General features: G+C 40.6%; 3 protein-coding genes across 8 annotated transcripts in view; 2 read left to right on the top strand and 1 right to left on the bottom strand.

Annotated features, from left to right (window-relative positions):
- The window catches only part of ADAM23 (ADAM metallopeptidase domain 23), a 69945-nt gene extending 63153 nt beyond the window's left edge, over positions 1 to 6792 (top strand). For 4 of the 6 annotated variants that reach the window (XM_085066212.1, XM_085066208.1, XM_085066210.1 and 1 more), the window contains one exon: positions 3537 to 6792. In XM_085066212.1, the coding sequence (XP_084922338.1) occupies positions 3537 to 3585 (49 nt within the window). In that variant the 3' untranslated portion in view covers positions 3586 to 6792. The other 2 variants (XM_085066214.1, XM_085066209.1) reach the window with 2 other exon arrangements.
- Positions 1 to 25244, bottom strand: part of DYTN (dystrotelin) — a 56932-nt gene that overhangs the window by 17434 nt on the left and 14254 nt on the right. The window lies entirely within an intron of this gene.
- On the top strand, positions 18714 to 23753 carry FAM237A (family with sequence similarity 237 member A). Its single transcript, XM_085066221.1, has 2 exons — positions 18714 to 19122; positions 23093 to 23753. Exons 1-2 carry the CDS (start codon positions 18714 to 18716, stop codon positions 23230 to 23232), a joined length of 549 nt encoding a protein of 182 aa, XP_084922347.1. The 3' UTR covers positions 23233 to 23753.

Here is a 25244-nt window from a genome sequence, read left to right as displayed (position 1 = left end):
TGTGCAAGGTTTCAGTACAGTGTTTAATAGAGGAAGGATATTTTTACCATCAGAGTGGCCTAATGTCTACTCTAGGGGCCTACACTTCTTTTTCCTAGCAACTATTCACTTCAGTAATACAAGTCAATTTATGCTTTTGTTACTGACTTTAACAGCAATTTTGGTAACAAGACAACGCTGCTAAGAGGCAATGCCCGTAAAACTGACATGGGAATGCACATGAAAAAGCTGCTGCTTGTTATAGCAGAATACAAAAGTGGCAGATTGCAGGCACAATTCTATTTCCAGCGATTGTCCTTAGCTAAAGAGCTGCAGGGTTTTCTGTTCCTCTAATGGAATATTAATGGAGGAATCAAAGACTTACCCAGCTATAACAGATGCCGAGGTTGTGCAGTTGCATTTAGACCCTAAAGGTTTCCACAAGGCATTGGAATGCTGGTGGCAATTTCATGAGGAAGGTGGTTTTGGTCCCTTAACAGCATTTCCATCAAGCATGAATTGTGGACCAGAATCCAGTCAGTGCTGCAGAAACAGCAGCTAGAATCAAACATGTGATATTTTCCTCACTTTTTTTCCAAACTACTGGACTAAATGGAAGGTCAGTGTCTTATTTTACATTGCTTATTTTAGTCACTAATTTTGTTAATTTTAACTAGTTTTCTAGCAAAAATTCATTTATTTAAGCTCTTCTTCAAAATTTGAACTATGCTTTAGGAATGCCTATGAAAACATGAGCTTGTTGAAGTAGTTAAAATACTGGGTTTGCATAAAATCTTTAAATACTTCAATAAAGCTTTGTACTTACATGATCACAGACAGTGCAAGTAAGGTACTCTGTGACAACATTCCTAGTTAGTTGCACCAAAAACCACGGTAGATTGCAGCAAAGTATTTCTTACATACATCCAGCCTTTTTTGAAACCAGTTTTTATTTTCTGAAATAGTTTTTGTTGGTCATTCTCTAACATGACCCTGTAAGAGAGGTAGTGATGTGCTATAGCATGGATTGCCTTTTTGATTCATAATCACCTATAATTTTCTTTTTGTTAGAAACCCTTTTTCTGGTTGGATTACAGACTGAAAGGCTGCCCCTCATTATTTAAAGAGGCATTAAAACTTTAAAGGCAAAGAAGAAGTTAATGTTCTAAGACCTTCCACATAAACCGACAAAGGACTAGGAAGCAGCATCATTCTCCTGTGTGTCCTTCCATGGAGGATTCTTCTGCCCCACCTTACCATTTAACTGAAGCATAGCAGAAGGAACCTTGTACTGCTATAACTCATAGCTATAAAGTGGTGGAAATATCCAGAACCTGCTATTCACCTACTCTCCTTTATTGTCATTTTCTTGGGGAAGAGAGAGACTTGTTCTACTTGCCAATTTAAGTTAGACTACTAATTGTCTTCATTTTAGTATTATAATGGTTGGTAATTCAGGATGAAGTTGTTAAAGCAGGTCAGAGAATCAGAGTAGAATTTCAATTCCTGCAGGGTAATACCTCCTTGCCCACCTCTGAAGTGCTACTATGGCAGCAGAGAGAAGTGGCAGCTCTTGTTAAAGCTTTGCATGTGTGTACTGTTTCCTTATTGACACTGTACCTCATATTCTGTATTTCAGGCTCTTATTTTAGTTCTTCATATGTTTCTCTCTCTCATACAACATTGTTAGCAGAATATCCTAAGTGAAGAAAGGCAGTGGTTTGGTCAGTATCTTGTTCCTCAAAGGCTGTATTTCTGCTGAATAAAACTAGGAATTAAGTAAATGTATAGTTTGGACAGATCACAGAATGCAGGATGAGGTTTGTACTGAACACTACACTAGTGGAGATCAGGTTAGAAAAGAATTGATAGGATAAAAGTCAAAAGTGTTTTGCTAGGTTGTACTGGAAAGCTAGCATAGCATCTGTCCTCTGTACTATGTGCTAAGACTTTTTATAAAGTCCATTCCTTTTATTAAAATAAGCTCAGGTAACACTGTAATTCAGTGTCTGTTTTAAGGGCTTGTCTTCTTCAAGCAAACTGGAATATGGTTATACTTCCCATAGAGTAGGACAAGTTATGTCACCTGGATTTTTCATGTGTGTTGTTAATTTAAAAGAACTAATTAGTTGTTCATCAGTAGCGCTTGAATTCAAGGATGCCAGACAGTATTTAAAAGAAGTAGGTACAGGGGAAGAGAAGCAGACATGTCGTTTTCCCATTGAAACTGACAGGACAAGCAGATGCACAGCAGCCTTTAACTCACATTGAAACAAGTTCTATTATATTCATACTTCCTATCAGGCAGTTTTGCAAGTTGGCCTGAAAAATTAATTTCCTCATCTCAAATTTACCTGTAGTTCAGAGGAAGAGGGATTGAGATACTGAAGTAATGTCAGCCTCATTCTAAAGGAGCATTAGGACAATAATCCTGGAGAGGAAAAGACTGAAAGATGAACACAGTAATCTTCTTTCAGAAACCAGCAATTCTTAAGCATTCATCTTACAGAAATTAAATCACAGGCAGCCAAGGAAAAAAACCAAAATCAAGGATGCCCAGGAATTACCAGCCTCTGGAAGTCCTCTCAAAAAGAATTAGCCTTTGCATTAGTCTCAAACCACCAGATAAACCCTCTGTATAGAGTGTTTATAAATATTGTAGCAGTGGTAGGGGTTAGCAGGGCTGCAGAAGATTGAAAATCCAGGGGTTGGTCTGTAGCTTTAGGTAATCTATGAACCGTTCGGTATTTTGTGCATGTTGGTTTGGTGGCGGTAGTGATGTGTATGCCCAATGGTAAAACTAAATGCATGAGCCCCTTGCTTGATGCCCCACATAAAGCCAGATACTGGGGAGGTTGCACCCAACTTTTGTTGTTGCTTCCTAATGTCTTGCTGTTTGACATAGGACATCAACATCGCAGGAGACTGGATGTCACCAGCTTGCTGCCCACTGTTAACATTCAGTTCTAACCACACAACTTACAAAGCTGTCCAGTCTCCTTCGAATGCAATGTCTCAGCTGTCTTTTGCGCCTTACTAAGATTCACAGCACTTATGGTCAATAGTGTGGTAAGAGCTCACAGAGGCACACACACTTTTGTTATACTTTTACATAAACTAAATTCTGGTGTAGCCAGAGCTGGGCACTTGCTCTGAGGACTCAAGCCTCTGCGGGCTGAAGTGTTACCATTCCTGATACTTATGACTTACTCTCTTTGGGTAAATGCATGCATTCTTGGCCTAGTGCACACGAGTGTTACTGGGAGCTGAAAGTTTCTACAAATCTAGAGCACCACTTGAAGTACTACAGAAATAATTGATTTCTGTATGCCAGCATGATCTTTAAACTGCATAAGGAAACCAGTACTTGATACCATGCTACAGAAAGCATGCAACCAAATTCTTTAAATAGTTATCCCTTAAAAAAATTACTGGTGAAACTATCTCAGTGTGAGCTTTTTACTTTACTATGACCTTAGCAATGACTTTGTTCCACTTACATCTAACTAATGTCTTGCATTTTTCTCTTTTCATCTCCTTTTGATGCAATCTGGAAGAAATGTCAAAAAACGAAGGTTCGATCCAACTCAACAAGGCCCTATCTGAAGAAATGCCATTCAAAAAGCTGCTTCTTGCACTACCAGATTTTGGGTATGATGTCTTTGCTGTAGCTACACAGAAACTAAACCAGGAAGGAAGAACATGAGAACAGTAACTATAAAAACAAAGTTGGGATGTTGGGATTTGAGTTGGTAGAACGCTGTCCTTTTTGGAGATAAGTTGGAAATACTTCCTCTATTCACACCTTTCTCTTGTTAACATTAACTGACAAGTGTTACAAGCAAACTGCTTCAACAATCAGGTGTTTTTTTCCTTTTCTCAAACTAAGAAGGAGACACACAGACCAAGTGCAATAAGAGAACTGTTCCAAAATAATGGAACAGCAGAAGATTCTTTTCCCAGCCTGCTGGCACTCTAACTTCACTTGAGTTCGCATGACTTCCTTTTTCTTATCAAACTCCAGTGGCATGAGGAGCTAATTTTGAAAGGGTAACCTGCATGGCTCACATACAAACAACCAAGTTAGCAAGCTGACCCCAAGCAGAATCTGCAGCCCAATCAATACAAATCACTGGAAAGCCAGTGCCAGGCTTCAATAGCTTTCCCAGCCAAGCAGTGAATTCTGCTGCTGGACTTGAGGGTTCCCTGCTCCATGAGCTCGCTGTCCACCTTGTTTTGGTCTCCTGGACCAGGAGTCTGTTGGGTATGGAAGCTAGTGAATGATGGATGGAATTCTTCGAAGAAGGAAAAAGTGTAAATATGGAAATAAGATTTTGATGTATCATTTTCACAGATTATATATAAATATATATGTATATGAAAGAAAAGGATTTCCATATAAAAAGGTTCTATTCTTTATGTAAATCTATTTTTGATGTTGGGTTTGGTTTTGGGATTTTTTTTTCCTCCCCTTTTTTTCTGTAGCATGTTGTACAGCGGATGTTCTGGGCTTGCTCAAAAAAGGCAGATAACAGCATGCAGATGCAGGGAGTTCTGACACCAAACAGATGTGATCTAAAGTTTGTATGCTTGAAACCAAAAACAATTAAAATGTATAAATGCATATCTATGTTTTGACTATAAGTCTGAATTACTTTTTTTGGGCTGTTATACAGACTTTTCCATAATATAGTATTAGTAACATTCTCTCAAACTAATCACAAAAGTGCCAAGCTCTTTTTTTTTTTTTTTAAGTATAGCTACTTCTTTCCTGCCTAGATCCTGTAAAATAAAAACTTAAATAAGCCTTAAAATATTCAAAAAATGTTAATGCTTGGAATGAGTTATTCTTCTCTTGCCTTCTGCCCATCCACTCGAAGCAGCTTGCAAAGTGAACTGACCTTTTTAACTCACTCCCTGTATCTCTTTGATGCATGTCACTTTTCAAAGTTTAATGCAAGATTAATATTTTGACCCTTGGCTACTGATAGCCAGTTACCATCACAATATGTGCAAAATCCCATGTAATTTCAGGTGCATTGTCATTACTTTTAGAAACACCTTCTGTACAAATAGATTTTTGCAAAGTGGTCCTGGGCAGCTGTCCTGTGACTCTAGGAGCTGGACTAGCCTGGCTGCAGCTGCCTTGAGAAGGGTATGGGAAAATGTCTAGTTTAGGCTTCCCTTAAAGTACAGAGCTGTACAGTCTGGCTCATCCTTTTAACCGTGACTTAAAACTTAAATCATTTGGCAAGTGAAATAAATGAAAATTTAATTGCTGCATCTGATAATCAGAATTAAAGACTTTTGTGATTTTGGATTTAATTTAAAAGTTGTAGTTTAGTAACAACACTATTAACTCCATCTTTGTTCAGTGGAAATCCATTCCCCAAGTTAGCTTTAAGAGCCAAACATTAACAAAATGCTGCAGATATTTTCCTGGGAGTTAGAAAACCTCATTTCAGTTATTTTTCTTATTATGATAATGTTCAATTCGATAATCTTACAATATATTGGGTTTGATTCACAGTTATTAAATATTTTCAATCAGCTTTAACATAATCACATTTACACTTACTACGTTATAAGTTAAAGGTGCTGCACACAGGTAGTTGACATTAATAGAAATTATAAACCTTATTCTGAAAAAATTCCTGCTTTGCTTCAAGCAGAATTAAATTAGTGACATTTCTCCTGATGACAAACCAAAAATACTTGCAACTGTATTATGGTTCTCTAAATGCTTTGGGAACACAATGTCTAATTTTTTGGGGCTTCTGCTTCTAAAGCAAGCATAAACCACAACAGAAACACTAGTGGTATCAAAAATTAAAATAAGTAAAGTAAACTGGATATACATAAACTACCTGTGTAATAAACCTTGGAGAAGCATTTCACAAACAACATTGTTAGTGTGTGATGTGATGTTTTAAATCAGACCACAGTGGTCCCCGACTACTATGTATATATGTTCAGTGCTGGAGTAACTTTTTTATTTACACCAGCACTTTCATAGGAATTACAATTTCTTGACTGAATTTGTGCTCCAGTCCTCAGCCACTGTGTGTATGGGAAGAACACACTTTCTGCCCTGTGTGTACACAACACAAGTGACAACACAGCTCGGAGTAGGTACAAGCTGAAGTGCTTCCTGTGGTGGTAGGCAGTTAAACTGGGTTTGGTAGGTGTTGATTTTCTACATCCCCCTTTGCTGTGCTTTGGGAAGTGCATATCCATCTAGTGATAATTTGTTCATCACAAAGCATCACCAAAAGAAGACCAGGTTGACTCTGCCTCCATTTCATCCACTCTACGTTTGCTCCATTATTTACCTATTCAGCTGGACAAGAAACTGCGGTAACTGTATAGCTCATTCCAGTCTGCTGCATGATCTCACTGATTTGATCTGATACTGCTAAAAGAGAAGTCTGCCAGGCAAATTAACAGCTGTATAGGTGCATGTTCAAGAATACTTAAGGCTGGAGTCTAACCAATTTTTCTTTACTATGCAAAGATGGGTATTGCACAAACAGATGAGACAAATGTCAAAGGAAATGCCGTAGAATACTTGAAGTTATGTTTTAAGCCTAATCGGTCATGTTTTATATTCATTACTGCTTCCACTGTTACTCTTCCTTTTAAAAATGATTTGTAATTATTTTTTTAAGTGCACAACTTGATATTGTTATAAATCAGGTTTCTGTTTGAAGTTAATACTCATTCATATCCTGTTGGCTGCTAATGAATGGAAATTCAATAGTCCTTGTTCTGCATCTTAGCAAGATGAGTATTAAAAATGTCATGAACATGGAATGGAGTAGTTTTTAATTTTCAATCTTTTTTTCCTTATTTATTCTCTCAGTTGAATTTAATTTCTATGTTCGAGGAATCATCACCTTTGTAGTAGTGGAAATTGGAGTTTTCTTTTATCAAAGATCTCTGAAACTGTGTCAAATCTCACGGTGAGGCTCTGTCTGTGGGAGGCCTTTGCACACAACCTTTCCGCCGTGCATGGAACCAGCACCTCGGCACCCAGGATGTGCTGGGCCTGCTTCAGTCCCAGCTGTTGGCTGCACTGAGTTCAGTGACACCTGGAGGCTTTTGTTAGTTGAGGGAAGCCTTTTCCAGCCCAAAAATCTGGATTATATAATTAGAAGAAGTCCAAAATGAGGCCTTTGAAATATTCCTTAAATAATCACATCATAACAACCACATACGATGGTCATCACTTCAATGGAATACTGAATGAAACTCAATTTCCCTTTTCTTTTTTTGCCAGACTAACTCTAGTGCAGCCAGCCTGGGAAAATTAAATGCTTGCATGTCACAGTTACCAGATAACTACTGATACTGTTTTGCTTTCTCCAGCTCCAGACAGGCAAACAAAATACACTTTTGTCTTAGTATCTCCCAAGGTTCTCTATGAAAGCACATTTATCATTTAGAACTATAGAGTGAGCAAGCACTGTCATTAAAGGTGCTACTATTATCCATTTTTATGTCCTGTCATTTGAATATAGGATTTATCTATAAACTCAATATGAACATGCAGCATTTTGGCTATAATTAGAATAGACAGTCATTCCTTAAAACAGGAGTTGAGTCTTTTGCTGCATATTAATAGAAAAGCAATATAGAGATAGATGCATACCTGCTTTTGATTTTACACAGAAAAATTCTTAGAATTGTTTTTGAAAACTTTCACAATTCCAGCACAAAACACTGAAGAGTGATGTTGCTGGAGCACTTATCACAAACAAAAACAACAACAAGCCATGTTGTACAAATGCAAAACCCCCTCTTATTCTAAATGCACTTACTACAGATTCCTACCTATAAGAGCTGAAAAGTTAATTTAACGTGAATCGTCAGTAATACCACAGAGACTGTTTAAGTGGTCATGGGAAGCTTAAATAAAGAGAAAGTAACTAGGAATTTTAGTAGTAGATGTGCTCAAACCAGTATGATTGAAAGCAAAAAGTCACAAAAACATTATCTTAAAGCTGCACATACTATAATTCAGTTCAGTGATTTCGTGTTCACAATTCAACAAACACATTTTTGTAGGTTTGTGCAGTAAGTTATTTAGTGGGAACATGTAACACAGGAGGGGACACAACCCCTAGATAAGTACAAGGACTCCACATCAGACCAGCATCACCAGCCACTTAAGGTGGTGGTGATTTCTGAAAAACCACAAACTGCTGAGGGCTGTGTAATCCTGAATGCTCTAATTTGTAGAAAACCCATAATCAACTGTCAGTTGATTTGTGCTCATTAATTTTTTTTCCTAAAAATGCTTGGTTTTGTCATAAGTCATGGGATACCCCCCATCTTTACCCCTAATACTATAACAGGCCATCCTTTAGTGTGGCACTTTCTGAGCCAGCGTAAAAATCTCCCCCTCAAAGCATGGAGGAACTTAAATGCATTTTACATGGTCCAAGTCCAGTTGTCAGACTTCATAAGCACAACACTCCACCACTATGTATCATACATTCACAGATTTACTCAGCCATCAGTCCAGCTGTTAAAGACTTTGAATTTGCTTTGGAGACTGTGAAGCAATGTTTGCATCTGCACTACACAGAGAAGTTGAGAGAGAAGGGCTGGTTGTTAAAGCTGTATTTTAATTGGTGACAAAGGCAAGACCACAACACACTCCTTACATTACACACTGGTAATGTGCTGTGGTTTATAACATCTGTTTTGCCTCTTGTGCAGAAAGGGAGTGTCCCCACACATAACATGTGCTGCTTCTCTGCAGTCTAACCCAGACAGTGTTCAGCCAACAAAGGACACAAGCAAACTACTTTTGACTGATTTCCTATCTCCAGTTGACATGGTGATCAGTTTATTCTCAAGACTGAAACATGTTTAAATACTTCAAACCTAGTGCTATTTGCATAAGCCTTAAGAGAAACTTTGAAATGGTAACTTCATGACAGCTGTGCTAAGCTTATTTCCATATAAATTGCAGGAAACATAGGCTAACAACTGACAGTTCCCAGTTTCCCCACTTGACTCCTTTAAAAGTATTTTGTGCATATTGGAAATAAGAATCAATATCCTTATGCATGTTGCCCTCACCTTGACATCCAAGATAAAAATTTACGACTTGCCTTGAAATAGAATAAGCACTGACCTTATTAATTCAGGACGGCTTTTCCATAGGTTGGGTCTTTGGACTGTTGAGGTTTTAATTATCTACTACATACCTACTCTTCAGAGGGGATTTCTCAACACATACATAGTACTCAGGATGCTATGGATTCACAGCACAGTGAAACAGGCCTAATCAGTACATAAAAGTACATAAAAGCTTTACTGTTCCTAGAAAGGAGTATTTAGTATGGCAGAAAACTGAACTGATCTATCCTGAGTGTCTAATCCAGGTGATGGGGCACCTGCTTGCCTTTTGGAACTTCAGCACAACCAAGTAATTCACAGTACTTGTAAAGAGCAGTTATTTTCTGAAAGAAATACCCCCCTCTTACCCTCCCAGGTGGCTACTGAACTGCAGACCAGCCAAAGTGGAAGTTTCTGTACCCAAGGGTTACAGAAGGAAATGGCACCAACAGCACCAACTGATTTTCCTGTGAGCCTGCAGCTTTCACAGCATTCTAAGAACCTTTGCACAAACGTGATGGGAGCTGTGCTGAACAGCACCTGGTGCTGTCAAGCTGAAGGAAGTGCCCAGACCCTACTGGCACAACACACCCCTATTTTCCCCTGGTCAGTGTGCTGAGCTGTGTGGCAGCAGCCCTGGGGACACCTAAAGCTCCACCTGCCTGCCTATAGCAAAGGCTGATTGTCAGCCTTTAGTGCAGCCACACACAGATGTTTCCGCTCATCTCTTCAGTTTATATAAACAAAGGTGCTTATCTCTCTAGCAAGGACCTCTTCCCAAAACATGATTTATGGCAGTCTGGTTTGCTCCAAAACACACCAATAGCTGTGTAATTAGAGAATGACTGTACAGAACTTGCAATAGTGGTGCTCATGGTCTTGTTAAGCAGTCTCAATCTGTGCTTTCAAAGAGAAGGCTCAAGTTACTTTTAAAATACAAGAACCACAGTCTAAACCTCCATACTCCATTCACATATTTATGTTGGCATTTGACATATTCTGACCATCCATTTCCTTCCCAGACCTTGTCCCTTGTCAACATGCCCATCTCTAAGGGTGGAACAACAATGAAATCAGATGGATGTAAAGTGCACAAGCAACCCTGTTTCCTTTGGAGTTGGTCATTTCTCCCGTTTCCTTTCAGGCACATCTATATTGCTATTTCAAGACTTGCTCCATTATGAAGTTACTCTTACAGATATTGTTAACAATAACATAGTTTACAGACAATGAATGCTTGACCAGGATTCCTGTGTGATGAGAAAGCAGTTCCAAGAAACTGAACTATTCTAGTGCCCTCCAGCATTCACAGAAAAGCTTCAGGAAATTAAAGATTTAACTTCTGCTTTGTGTAATGAGGAGGTCCTGAACACAAGACTGAAAATTGTTTCTTTCTTTCTGCAAATGAGACAATTCCCTTACATTACAGAATCCTGTCTGTGTACTGTTGGATCAGAGGGCCGGGCAGGTAGGTAAAAGATTCAGGTCCCATTACAGTTTTGCTTCAGTTTTCCTTCCTCTGGTTTGGCTGGGCATTTTTCACTTCAAACACAAGATCTCTAGGACAGGAACTGTCATACTCAAAGGTGACCTTTAGCACCTAGGCTAGGGAGCACTCGTTTTAGGCAGAGCTGGTTGGCTGATACGTTTGAGACAACCCCCTTCCCCAGGTATTCAAAAAAATTATAATCTTCATGAAATATGCAGCTTTTTAGCTGTGCCTAATCAGTAATATGATAGGAAAGAAAGGACCTTGTTAAATCAAACTATAGTATTTTCAGAATCTCCATATTTAACTTACTACATAGAAATTCAGTCTAGTATCACCTTTGTAGCATCCCCTTTGAGATTAGGTTTCAAAGGCTACATTTGTGAAATAAAAATGGGAGTTTCAAAGGCTGAGTGGCCTGACCTATTAAAAATAAAGAGAAGATATATATTTTTTTTAAAAATCCAATGTTATATCTGCCTCTATCACGTGGCTCCTTACTGACAATGTATGGGTTTTGTCTCATCTAAGTAATCTAAATGACAGAGCTTGAACTACTTCACTCAGGAAAATCATTCAAGAGGGCAGATTTTCCTGCCAATAAATTATTCATGACAGATCTTACACATTAAAAAACCCCCAACTTTCTCCTCTGACAACAGCAGTAGTGTACTTATAAGGCTTCACATCTGTGGCTTGAAGAGCTGCAAGTACTTTACAAATGCCAAAGAACTAGTAGCAGAACAGAGTAAAGCAGATAGTCCAGCAAAGAGTCTGAAAATGAACAGCTAACCAAGGAGAGCCAAAGATCCCTCAACTACCTTTCACATGAGACAATATTCTCATTACTCTCCATAATTTTCTGTGACCTATTTCTTGGCCCTAATTTGCTATCCCCCCTTGCTCCAATTTCTTCTTGAAGACTGTTTTCCCCAAACTGCTTCAAGTGGGAATGTGCAGGCTCCCAGCATCAGGTCCTGGCTGCCAGGGGAGTATCTGTGCTGTGGGATGAGTGTGACAGTGGCAGGGCTGGCACCCTTCCTTGGAAGGCCCACTGACATGGCACAGGAGCTGCCCTGAGGCAAGCATGCTCAAACACACTCTTCTCCCAAGAGCTGTGGGAAAGAAACTCCCTCAGAGCAAGAAAAGACAGGAGATGCCACACTGCAATCTTACTCTGCTTCAGGAAAGAACACACTGTGAAAATGCTTTTCTTCCCCAGAAGATTTGGCTGTAACTCCCTGGGAGAAACTGATCCCATAATAGCCTTGTTTTCTTAGATATTAGTGGCAGTTTTCTGAAAACGTTTCACTGAACTGCTCTTTTAACTGTGACATACCCAGGGGGACTCTGCTGTCTGCCTGGAGTGCTGAAGGTGAGAAGAGTTTCTCCATTGCCTGTGAGTACAGGAGGAAGCAGGAGGGCTGAATCAGGAAGAACCAATGACTTTATTCTGGACTGTGTTGATATCAGTCCAGCACCCAAATGACAACAAATCCCTTAATTCAAAAATTATTAGTTGTCTGGCTATAAATATCCAGAATTCCATTAAAGTGAATCAAAAGCTCTCTAACTGAATGCTTAAAGTGAGACAACTTGCCCAAAAAACATGAATGATTAACTTTTAATGTACTATATTAATCAGTTTGGGTTTTTTTCTTGTTTTCTTGGAATGTTTTAGTCTAGAAAGAAATGTGCTCACATCCTTTACAAAGGTTCATTTGCATTTATAGTGTCACATATCACCAAATTATGTTTTCAAAAATACAATTTTCTAACCAACATTGCTTAGCTTGTAAAAATACCTGCTCCACATATCTTTTCAAAGCTTGCGTAAATACATTTGTCAGGAGAAGTGTTACCTCTTTCACAAATTAATTTAAATAAGTGTCAACAATGAAGCCACTTCAAACTTCTGATATGTCACCTAAAGCTACTCTTGGGGAAACACTCCAAATATGGCACTGGAGACAGAGCTGCTTGTATACGACACTAGTAGGCATGGAGAGAGAAAGGAACACATTATTTAATAAAGACAAATCTATTCTAATAGGGAGATGGTGTTCCTCCAACCTTCTAGCAGAAGGCCACTTCCCAGGCACAGGCTAGAGACATGCCAGGGTGCTCACAAGGCTCCAGCTTCTGGCACAGAAAACACTGGTCACCTGGCCTGTCCCATGTCTTGTCTGCCAGCGCCATGGAAATGTTTCGGGTCATCAGCAATAGTGCACAGCACTGAAGAATTCTATGTGCAAGTGGCTAGCAGTAATGTTTCCATGGGGTAGAACTGCTTAAGTGTTGTATCACACCCACTGACTTTCCTGCTGGCCATTTCAACAGACCATAGACCTAGACGCTCACTTTGTGAGCATAGATTCAATCCACAAAAAAAAAAAAAAACAACAAAAAAACCACCTACATAAAAAGTTTAAAAAAACAGGTTTAGATACTGAAGGCCCTCTACATATAATTTTAAAAATTAATAAAATATAGCCACAGACTTTGTATCAAGTATTTAATTTCATTTCCAAGAAGCTTTAGGTATATTTGTCAGGGAACAAATTTTAAGGACAGTTTAATCTCCTACTTAAAAGAGAATTGGAAAAGGTATAAATGGGAGTAGGATTCCACACTTTGCCTTTATGGATTTTGAAGAAAAATCAAGTCTCTGCCAGGTGCCATGAATTAAAAGCTAACAGACCTTTGGGTTTCCCCACTCTGAGAATCACAAGTTTTGCCGTTGCTGTCACTTAGCCAGGTTTCACACAAGGCTGAAGTAATTTGGAACCCAATTCAGCAAAACACAAACTTTCAGCTAAGAATATGTCTGTAAAGCATTGTTTAATAAGCCTAAACGTGTCTTTCATCACGTGGGACATTTAAAAAAGCTTAATACTGCATTCAGGTGTGGCTGCCTATGGCAGTAGCAGGCAAGCTGTACATACCACCACACTGCTGTCTCAGTCTCCGTGCTGAATCTCTTTTTTTATGTGTAAATGCTGACTTACCTCAGGCAACCATAAGCCACTGCCTATTAGCTTAAATGTTAATTTTAAACAACATCAGAAGGTTTGCTGGGAACAAATGTAAGAAGGAAGCAACTCTGCATACAGTTATTTACACCTTTGCTCTATTCAAAATGCAAATACCAGTGAAATGGCCTCCTACTTTTCTTACTTATGCACTATTCCTATATCCTGATCATTTAAACTTTTGCTTTACTTTTATTTTTTCTGATAAAAAATAGCATCTTTTCTGTAGTGTTACATGATCTGAAACCTCTGTCTCATCTATGAGTAACATAATCAACATTTCTTGATAAAAATACCCTTCTGCAAATTTCTCTGGATATGACCTACAGCTCATGTGAATTAAATTCACAAGATATGGAGACCCACAGAAGATATGAACACTGGCTGCTGGGGGAGCATAACATGCACTTCAATGAAAGATCGATAGCTTAAGAAGGGCACACAAAGCTTTACTAAAGGAGTTTGTGGAACTGAATGAGGTGGCCAATCCTTGTATATTTCTTCTCCACTAGGAGGCTGAGGTGATCAATCTAATTATCAAAACCCTCTTTCCCAGAAATAGAATATGAGTGCTCTGGTTCAGAGGGAGCAGACTGTAGTAAGCTCAGGAAGTATTTGTGAAGCCAACTATTTTATCTGTAGCAGTATTTCCCTTAAGCAGCAACTCTCATTTCTGTGAGAGCCCCAGGGTCAGTACCCTTGGGTCTGCCAGGATTCTGAGCGGAATGAAACCAATGCTGTTCTTGATCCAAAACCAGATAAAGTGCACTCCAGAAGGGGACTCAAACTCGCTTCTTCACAATGAATCCACAAAGGTTGCAGGTTGACAAAAACTTATCAATTCACAAGAAACATTTTCACCTTTGCCTTTCCATTTGGCTCTAGCCTTAACAGCATGGGGCAGAGTCCTCAGAGTGAGACACCACAGACCCAGAAACACCAGCAAAACCAACTTCTGTGGCATTTTAGTCTTGCTCTACTCTGGCCCCCTGCAGCCAGGCCAGCCATGAACACAAGCAGCCCCAGAGCTTTTTCTACCCAGGAGCTGCCTTCAGGTTCCATCACAACACCCAGGTCTCACCTGCACACTTGCCTTCTCTCCTTTGCCCAAATACAGAGGAGGCAAGGAGAAGCACACTGGCTACTTATTTGCCAAGGGGGCTCCAGACTGCATATGGGTCCAGAATCAGCTGGAGAGCGTACAGCCCTCCAAGGTAGCTCTTTAGGTAAAGCTGTGTAAATTAAGCTGTAGTGAGCAGCTCAGCCCAACTACTACAATTAATACCTTTACTGGCTTTCTGTGGCTTTGCTCTTCTCTGGGTGTCTGCTACAACTGCCAGGAGAGCTGAACCTGCTGCAAATGGGCTGAGACCTAGCCAGCAAATAGCTCTACTTGTGCCACACAGACATCCCTCTGGGGTGGAGGGATCCGCAACAGCCAGGCACATAAAGACGTCTGAGGGCTGAGCCAGCTCTGGACAACTTGAGCTCCAAGGTTGGACTTGTTTTCCACTCTTCCCCGCCTGCCCCCCCCCCGCCCCGATGCAGAACGGGTAAGAGAAGGGGCAAGGGGAGGGCCGCAGCTTTGCCAAGTCTGCCACCCTCCCACCCCGCTGCGCACCCCTTTCCCTCGTCCAGAGGCAGCACGGCCACCAGGCTGCCCCGGGAGCGCCGCGGTGCGCAAGGAGAGGGGCACAGGTTGGGCAGAGAAGCGGAGCTTACTTGCAGTAACGGCAGGTCTGCATAGAGAAGGAGGGAGCTCCGGGTGCCCGGGAGCCGCGGCAGGTCCCGGGGCGCGGGGGCTGCTCCCGAGCCCTGACGTAAAAACTAAGTGGGGCTGCCCGCTTCGGCTTCTTAAGGAGCGCGGCGGCGGCAGCGGGCACGGAGAGTCCTGCCGTGCCCGGAGCGCCAAGGTAAGGGCTCAGCGGCGGGGCGGAGCGGAGCGGGACGGGAGCGGCGGGGCGGGAGCGGCGCTGCCCGGAGCCTCGGGAGCCGCGCGGGACTCCCGGGGATGCTGCACCGGACGGGCACCCGCCCCGGGACCGGCTGCGGCAGCCTCACGGCCGAGGGACGATCCGTAAGTTAAATGATAGTGACAAATTAACTGATGAACTTTTTGATTATTATTGCAAGGCATTATCCATGACGGGGAGTGGAGCGGGAGACTAAACTGCAAGGAGAAGCGGGGATAAGGCGGGGGGGGGAGCGGGGGAGACGGCGGGAAAAGTCAGAACCAGAAAGTGTAAATAGCACTCACACACAAACTTCAGTGTATGGACAGACAGACCTAAAGATGGGAGGGCGTAGGGGATGAATTGCATGGAAGAATTCACCACATGCAGAGGTAAGATATTAATGAAATCTGGTGTTTCTTGAACATCCCTTCCAGCTCTACACTATCTAAAAAAATACATTCTTGAATCTTGTTGAAGACGAACAGCACAATGCTGCCGGAGGTTGACCAGACCATAAGGAATTTGCTACTGGCCCTTACTAATGCCATTCACCCCATACTTTCATGGGCACCCATTCTCATATTAGTGCCCTACAAGCTTCCTGCCTAGGGCTGTCCCTTTGTTTTGACAAATCCAGAACCTTTGTCTTACCCAGTTTTGTAACTTAAAAGGTTTATGATAGGTGCTGGGAAGCAGAAAATGCAAAGCAACCAGTTCAGTTGTTAACCTGTACAAATGAGATGGCCTCTGTCAAAGTCACAGACCCATCATTTAAAGGATTTCAATATTATTCTTATTTAGTTCAAACAATGGAATAATACTAAAAGAGGCTAATAACACTATCTGTTGTTGTTGCAGCTCCCCCCCACTGCTGTCCCATGTGTGTCTCCCCACCCCCATGGCCATATCAGATTGCCAAATTGCTTTGAAAACCAGAAACTTGATAAAGTTAATTATGTCCCTTGAAAAAGTCTCACTAAACAGAGAGATACATGCATACTGCGTGGCATGTGTCCATAGGTGTATGTGCCCAGTGGAAGGGCTCTGATGCACAAACAAGAATAAACTGACTCAGAGAACATTTTTGGCTTGTTTCTGAGAAAGCAATCAAACCATGCCTGTGGAGCAGGGTACAGAAGAATGTTTCTTGAGGATCTTGGGAGCAGCAGGAGGACAGCCCCATTACTACCACTGTCATAAGTGACATCTACTAGGCAGAGCAGCTTGGGAAGAGCAAGCTGGCCCTCTTATTCCTTGTGTGTAATGGTCAGATCGAGGGCTGCCAAGCCAGTTTTTTTTCATGAGATCCCAACTCAGATTAAAAAGTGACTGTAAGCAGTTGGGGAGTAAAGTCTGAATACCTCAAAAATGTTCCCAGAACCTGACCAGGTAGCCAAATGGGGGCTAGCTAAGAATATCATTGCTACAATTGAAATCTCTGAAGACTCCTTTAGCTCTACAATGAAATATGTTCCACAAAGCAGCCTACTCTTCCCTAAAGGCTGTGGCTGGGCTGCCTTTCATGTACAATCCCTCTGCACATCCATATCCTGCCTTTGGCATTTTTCTTCACATAGCAAGGGAACATTTCTTCATGATCGCTCACGGAAGAGACTTTCTACACAGAAAGCCAGTTGATTACCTAGCTTATTAAGAGAAGTGGCTTCCCCACCCCCAACAATCAAACTGAAAATGCACAAGCACGAATACTCAGCACATCAGCATATACATTAAACAAAACTTTGTCCTAAATGCTAATCTCAGATGTTGCTGATTTCCACAAATGGGAAGTTCTCCATATGCCATGAGCTGTACTAAAAACAACCCTCAAACCTGTTACAATGTCAGAAATGCTAGAAGCATATTAGAAAATTCAAGAGAAGTACAAACTAGAAATGAAATCTGATGGAGACAACTGGGCCTTTCTGTCCACAAAAGGTGATAATTCTCAGAATTTATACCCATCAATTAGAGATGCTACTTAGCAAATTTCAGTTTTTACAAACTGACAATCCTTAGTGATCTGCAATAGACATCTGTACTTTATATATATATTATAAATACATCTCAGCACAGGAAAGACATCACCCTGTTAGAGCAAGTCCAGAGAAGGGCCACAAAAACAATAAGGAGGCAAAGCAGTTCTCCTATGAGGAAAGGCTGAAAAAGTTGGGGCTGTTCAGCCTGGAGAGGAGCAGGCTCCAGGGAGACCTTGTTGCAGCCTTCCAGTACTTGAAGAGGGCCTGTAAGAATGATGGGGACAGGCTTTTTAGCAGGGCCTGTTGCAATAGGACAAAGGGTGATGGTTTCAAATTGAAGGAGGGTCAATTTAGATTAAAGAAAAAAATCTTTTACAATGAGGGTGGTGAGACACTGGAACGGGCTGTTCAGAGAAGTGGGAGATGCCCCATCCCTGAAAACAGTCAAGGTCAGGGCAACCTGACCAAGGCTCTGGGCAACCTGATGTGGTTGAAGATGTCCCTGCCGATGGCACAAGGGTTGGACTAGAGACCTTTAAAGGTCCTTTGCAACCTGAACTGTTCTATGATTCTATATGCATGTATACATGTTGTACAATACAGCTGCCATGTGATGGCTTTATTATACCCTCTTTTCAGAGCTGGTCTGCATTTTAGCACATAAAACACTCCTGGTCAATAGATGAATTTGCAACCTGCATTAATTAGAACAATTAAAACATTTTCCACAAAAGTTTTCCACCTGCTGTCCACTGATCCTTGTGATTCTGAAGAATTCTTTAAAGGGCTCATAAAATTTTGAGAAAAGCAAGATTGCTTAAAGGCTTAAATTACGTAAAAAGGAATAGATTTTTACTGAAAAAGATTAGGGATCTGTAAAACAAAAAAGGCAAAAAACTTCCAGATAAGACAGTTCATCATAATGTCTTATTTGAGGATGATTAAGGCATTTTTACATGTTTCTGGTCCATAAGCATTGCAACTCCTCTATTATTTAAATATATATGCAAAAAGCATACACAAATCTTTAATGAACAGAGAAACAATATCTGAGTACCTTCTATATCATGTAAAGTACCAGGACTTTATTCCTACATCTAAGAGTGAAACATTTTTCGTCTCTCGGTTTTCTTACATTTCAGTGACACAAATGGATCTTGGAAGCAGAGTAAGAATCCACTGTACCATGAGACTCACGTGCTCTCTCTTACTCATGGCAGCATTCTGTGTGACACCTTTCCTCTGCCATAGTCAAACTGACCCACTAGCTCTTGGGCGAGCAGACCCCCAGTGCTGGGAATCCTCCTCAGCTGTTCTACTGGAGATGAGGAAACCTCGCATTTCTGACTCTGTCAGTGGCTTTTGGGACTTCATGATCTTTCTGAAATCTTCAGAGAACTTGAAGCATGGGGCTTTGTTCTGGGATCTGGCTCAGCTCTTCTGGGATATCTATGTGGACTGTGTGCTCTCCAGAACCCATGGCCTAGGAAGAAGGCAGCTGGCAGGAGCTGAGCAGAAGATTGCCACACTACATTCTCAATTCACAGGGAGAAATAAAGGTCACTACTCCTTTAATATGCATCTAATGGGCAAGAAGCAGAGTCAAGTGGGAAAGAAAAGAGATTGAGGCTTATTGTGCTATGTGGTAGTAGGACAGAAACAGAGGACAGTGCTGTGCAAAAACCCCAGTTACTCTTCCCTAGTAGAGCCAGGTTTATGTAGATGTGATTTCAGTAAAAATTTGACCTCCAAACAACCTGAAGTCTAACAACAGCTTTTCAGTTTCTGTTTGATGGGGCAGGAGAAGCGACAGAAAGTGTAATACAGGAAGATTCAAACAAAGAAGGCAGCTCAGTAACTGCATATACCTATATATTCTTCCACAACAGCATTTTTACCACTGTTGTGCTATGAACAGGCTAGTTCTGAATTCCCCATTCTGGGAGGAATGCACTGCATTGGTGCTGTTGGGGAGAGTGGCAGTCTTTCAGCAGAAGGTAAGGGTACATCTACTTGCCATCTAGCCGTCAGCCACTAAATGATTTCCACACTGGTAAATTTACCCAACACACAATGGAAACAGACTTAGGACTTTGATGCATGCAGGCTTTCAGACACTTCTACGGCTCCAGGAAGATCACCACTACCTGTGACACTAAATGCTGCAATTCTTAATCTCCAGGTTCCCAGCCCCAGAGAAGAACCCCCAGACCCCTCTTCATATCCACGTCACTTATCCTCCTCATTCCCAAAAGGGAGATACAGCATAGCTTTTCCTAAATCTCAGTCCCTTACAAGGCTTCAGTTCTGATCCTGCTACCAATAGCTGTATCCTTCCCTGGAGAATATCCACGTTCAGATAGGGACAGATGCTATAATTTAATGCAGAGGTAGAAGGGCTGTTGCCATCACCAACAGTGTAGCGCATCAGGCCCTCAGTGAGAAGGCAGAACCACCTTTACACTTCAATGGATTGAGACCCTTATCTCCACTTCCTAGAGCAGCATCTTAGTTATTAAGATGTTTGGGGGAAATGTTCATGGAATAATGACGAACCTCTCTGAGCAGCTACCTATTAGAGCGTGTCTAAAAAATGAACTTTAAGTCAGGGTTTTCGCATCCCAGGGACAATATACCACTGGACAGTCCCACTCTTGCCTACAAACCTAAAAAAAATTTGAGTATTGAAAATGAGAATTTGGGATAGGAAGGACTGAGAGGTCCTCACCCTATTACCTACAGGCAGTAACCTGGGCATTAAGCTCAGAGACAGGAGTGGAGTTTGAATCAATCTCCTCAGACTGAGAAGCTCACACACACAGGGTCAGTTTCTAAACTACCAGTCAAACAATCGCTACCTGCATTTTAAAAGCAAGGAGTGGATCCTATCCTGCTCTGCAAAGAATCTATCACATAGGTCTGACTGGATCTTTACTGTGCTGGCATGCAGTACAGAACCCACTTCTGGTTTCCAAGTGGTCTTAGACATCACAAAGGCAACAAGTTGCTCAATCCTTACCAGACTGATGCCCTTTTGGGTGCAAACAGAATACAAGGCAATCATATTGTTAAAAACTGAGATAACCCACCAGGCTAAAGAATCAGATTAGTTTTTGTTTAGGATTGCAGCTTTGAATATCACTCCCACTTTGCCTTTTGCTTACATCTGGCTCTTCATATCTATATCACACTCTGATTTTCCAAAACAAAGAGCTTTTGTTCCAGTCAAGATTAAGAGTCTGATCTATTTTGAAGAATCAAATTAAGGGTTTTATGATAAATTCTGACTTTCGTTTACTCTTATACAAATAAATTTTAAGTACTTCTAAGTATTCACACCCTCTTTGTTTTGTGGATTGTAATCAGTTCATCTGGTTTCTCTGTACAACTGATTAACATCAGTCTCTAGCAGGCAGTTATAGCAGCAACAGCCTGATTTTTTTTGAGGAGCTATCTAACTTCTCATCCAAGTCTCCCAGTTTCTTTTCAAAGCTGGCTGTTTTAATCTTTGTTTCATCAGTGAAAGTAGAAATCAATTGGTAATAATTACAGATAGAAATCACATAGCAAATGATGGGGAATAGAATTACCACTTACACATAAAGAGACGTAGAAGCCTGTTTTCTCAGCCCTGTGAACAATACTAACAGCACTTAAATTATCTTGTGTAGTTCACATTAACATAGGTGGGTATAAATAGCTTTCAGTAGGCTTATTCTAGAATTCAAAAAATAAAGGAAATTTTTTTTGCTTTATACTGTTACTTTTGCAACAGTTGATAACTTTATTGCTTAATACCAAAGTTCTTCATCCTATTCCTCTTAAATAGTTAAAATTTCATATATTTGTGGTTTGGGATTTTTTAAAATTGCAAACATAATCATAAATCAGGAATGAGGAGCAATCTGGAAACTGCATTCATTGTAGCTCCTTAAACATATCACTGAATTGGAAAAGCAAGACAGAAATCTGAACTTGGCACAGAAATACTGATATTAAGGTGTTATTATTAGCATTACATTTCAGAACTAACTGATAAATCCTGCTTGTGAAGACTGAGTATCAGGAATTTTTCTAAGGAAAAAAAAAAGTTCACAAAGCAAAAAAACCTAGCATATGCCTTGCTAAGAGCTTCTCAGTAGTAACTAAACAAAACTGCTTTGTCACATCTTAGAAGCACTTCCACAGTTACCCATACTTGATCCTCCTGGGAAATAATTCTCTTCGAGTGTGCACCAAGAAGTGGGAGAAGTAGCCTAGTTCCAGACTCACAGGTTCAAACACTGTTTGCTGGACAAGTCTAGTCCCTCCAGGCTTTTGACTGTACTCACAGTCAAAAAACACTCAAACTCTACACAATCCATGAAAAAGACTACAAAATCAGATCAGCTGAATATGAGTAATCTGAATAACTGTCTCAATCCACCTAAAATCCTACTTAACCCAGCAGCATTTCAGCTTCCACAGAGAAGTCTTCCATAGAGAAGTGTTAATCAGGTTTAAGCAGAGACAAGTAGGGAGAGTTTTTCAGTTACCTTGCCAAGCTATCTTTAGTAACTCATCCCTTTCACCTAACAAAATACAAACACTATGAAAATGCAGGTTTCACAAATTCATTTCCAATCCATTACAACACTGTAGCTATGCTATAGTTATACCAACTCTTAACCAAGACAAGACTTTAGAACCACAAGGAAAACATAGTTTTTGTACTCACAGCAAATCTTCCCGAAGAGCAGCTGTACAAGAAGAGCCTCCTCAAGAAGCCACATAGCACAAATCCCCCTAAAAGCACCTAAGGAGTGTAGACACAAACCCTCTACCTCTGTTCTCCTTACTGAGCAGTCCCTCTGCCCCCTGCCACTCAGTGGCCTCAGCTGTGCACAGCTCCCTCACAGGTGCAGCTGGTTGGGCTCAGACCAGCCCTTGCACCTGGCCCAAGACAGAGCTAACTTGCTGTCCCAACTCTGCAGGGTGCCAGGGAGGGTAGTGGGGCAAAGGCTACTTTACATTTGAAGTCTGGTAAATAAGCAGATATTGTGTCAACCAGTTACTTTTTCAGAAGACAAATATGTTTAAAAGAAAGAAAACCAATCTGCTGCCTTTTAGAGATCATTGCAAAGAAAATGCCCCATAGTTCCTCAGGGAAATAACAAATGTGCTACTTGACAGTGTGAGAGATCTCACCCACTATGCAGAGAGGTTGAGAGCAAGCTGGTGAGTCAGTAGGATTCTGAGCAGAGTTAAGCACTTTGATTCTGCTGATTACAAGTAGAAGAGTCTTATAGGAAGACTAAAGGAGAAGGTCCATACTGAGGGAAAAGATCAAAGTGACTTGCCACTGAAAGGCAACTTGCAAATGGAGGGACATGGCTATCACTAGAGAAAGAGGCTTGGGGACAATGCTCAAAAATGAGGACCAGCAGCAGCTAAAGGCAGAGGAAACACAGATGTGGGAAACTGAGTATTCAGCTGCTCTTTGCTGTTTGGAAATTATTTACTTATATGCATTTTTATGTCACTTTTCAGGAACATTTTCTCATATTCAGAGGTCGTCAGTTCTGAAGAAGAAAGACTCATTTGAAGATTTAATAAGTATCCACATACATAAGAGTAGATCTATATTACTTGGAAGAATTATTGGAGAGCTAGGAAAAAAGAGAAAATGACACATTTAGTCTAAGGTCTTGATTTGTAGATTTTTTTAACTTCTCTTTATTTTTTGCATTTTAATCCCCATTGATGTCAATTTACATGGTGGAAGAAGGCCTGTAACCTCGAGCACTACATCTCTGATTACCTTGGACTTCTGGGTTTTCTTAATTACCTATGAATTTAGTCTCCTTACTAAACTGTATGATATATAAGCAGTTGCCTACTTTAATCTGTGTGTATATAAGGCTTTTTGTAATACATGTGATCTGTTCAAACTATTGTATTTTGGGTGCCAAAACAGGCAACCTTCAATAAACATAGACAAGCAGAGAAGGAAGTTGTCAAAAAACCTCCACTGGTTCCAAGACAGGATTAGAGTTGAGACGGTGATGTTTGATTGTATGCATAGCTGTACCCTTGTACAAAGCAACCACTCCTCAAATACATCATCTTACTAAAGAAAAATAGTACATATTTCTACATGAAAAATACCTTCCAAAAATGTTTTCAGTTTTCCAGTAAAAGGGTTAACAGATTTTACCAGCTTCTCTGCTTTCATACTTAAAATGTTTAATCACAAGAATTCTCATACATAACTTGCATTTGCTTCTTTTTTTAGTTTACAGGTTGATTGTAGAAAAATCAGTTTCTTCTGACTCTTATTGATATCCCTAATAGTGACAACCCTAAAATTGCCTAACAGGCAATTTTACATTAAACTAATGCAAAATAACTTATGATAGGGAACATTTGATGCTTTTATGATATAAATTATTTCCATTGCCAGACTGGCTGGATGCAACTATGAATCTCATCTTTCCAGAGCAATTACATTTAGTGGTTCATTCAAACTTTCTTTCCTGAGCATGTAGCAATATTTGGTGGGCTTTTTTCTTTTTCCCAAATGCCCACAGAAAAACTGGCTTCCTGGTTGTTCATCAACTTGCAGAAATAGGTTCAAGTAACAAACTGTGTAAAGAAATCTTGAAATGGTTCCTGGCCTGAACAAAATAAGGCTTAAACACAATCCCACTGGGGGAAATCCTGACTTAAGGAAGCAAATAAAAAACTGTAAGAGGGCTAACAGCTTTAATGGCACTGAATTTGTGCTTCAGGTTAACCATGCAAAAAAACATTTAAATGTTCAAGAGAGGAGGGAACACTAAAGCAGGATAAACACAGGAACAGACAGTTGAGTGTACTCAGCAACACACCCCAGTTGCAGTCACAGCCTAGGAGAGTGCTTTGCTACCACATGGGAGGGCAGCAGAAGCATTGTTACAACAGTTCTGTTCACTCCTGTACCTATGTTTTAATGAACTACATTACATTAATATATCCAAAAGCCCTGTTGTTGCAGCTTTGTATCAACATAGGAGATGCAATCTTCACTCCCAGTCCCTACCAAGATCAGCACTTGACAAAGAGTGCATTACAGGCTGGATGCCTCAGCCCACCAGGATTGGTACTGTAGTAGAGCAGATGTTACCTGTTCCCATAAGCTCCCAAGCAAGAGCAAATGTGAAATCAGACAGATTGTCTGAACAGGTCCTGCTTAACTTAGGTGCTTTTCCATAGGGCCCTTTGGGAAGAGGTTAGTGCTTCCACTTCAGATAGGTCCCACCTGCAACAACAGAATCCCTTAGGAAATAGCTCATGGCAGCTTTCTTTCTCCCTTCAGACAGAAGTACCACTGGGCCAAGATGATATTTAGCTTAAACAAATTTGCAATATGTCTCTGCTTCACTAATCTTCTTAATTAATAGGCTGTAGCAAAATTCAGCCTTTGAGGCAATGGGCTGGAAAGGATGTGATAGAAAGACTGACAAAACAGATTAATCTCTAGGACAGATCACACTATGGAGAACATTTGGAAATTGCTGATGTAAAGAGACAATCTGTGTTACTAATTGTACTGAAATAAAAAAGGGGATGGAACTAACTACGTGTAAACCTGCAAGTGACAGAGTGCATGTAATAAAAGAGTGACTATGTTAAAAAAAACCAAGGGCTCTGAGTATGAGAT

This window comes from Lichenostomus cassidix, chromosome 7, assembly GCF_008360975.1.
Source record: "Lichenostomus cassidix isolate B80296 chromosome 7, HeHo_3.0, whole genome shotgun sequence".
In the NCBI taxonomy this organism is placed as follows: Eukaryota; Metazoa; Chordata; class Aves; order Passeriformes; family Meliphagidae; genus Lichenostomus; species Lichenostomus cassidix.
Note: the sequence above shows the minus strand (reverse complement) of the source record. Positions and strands in the feature narration are given on the sequence as shown.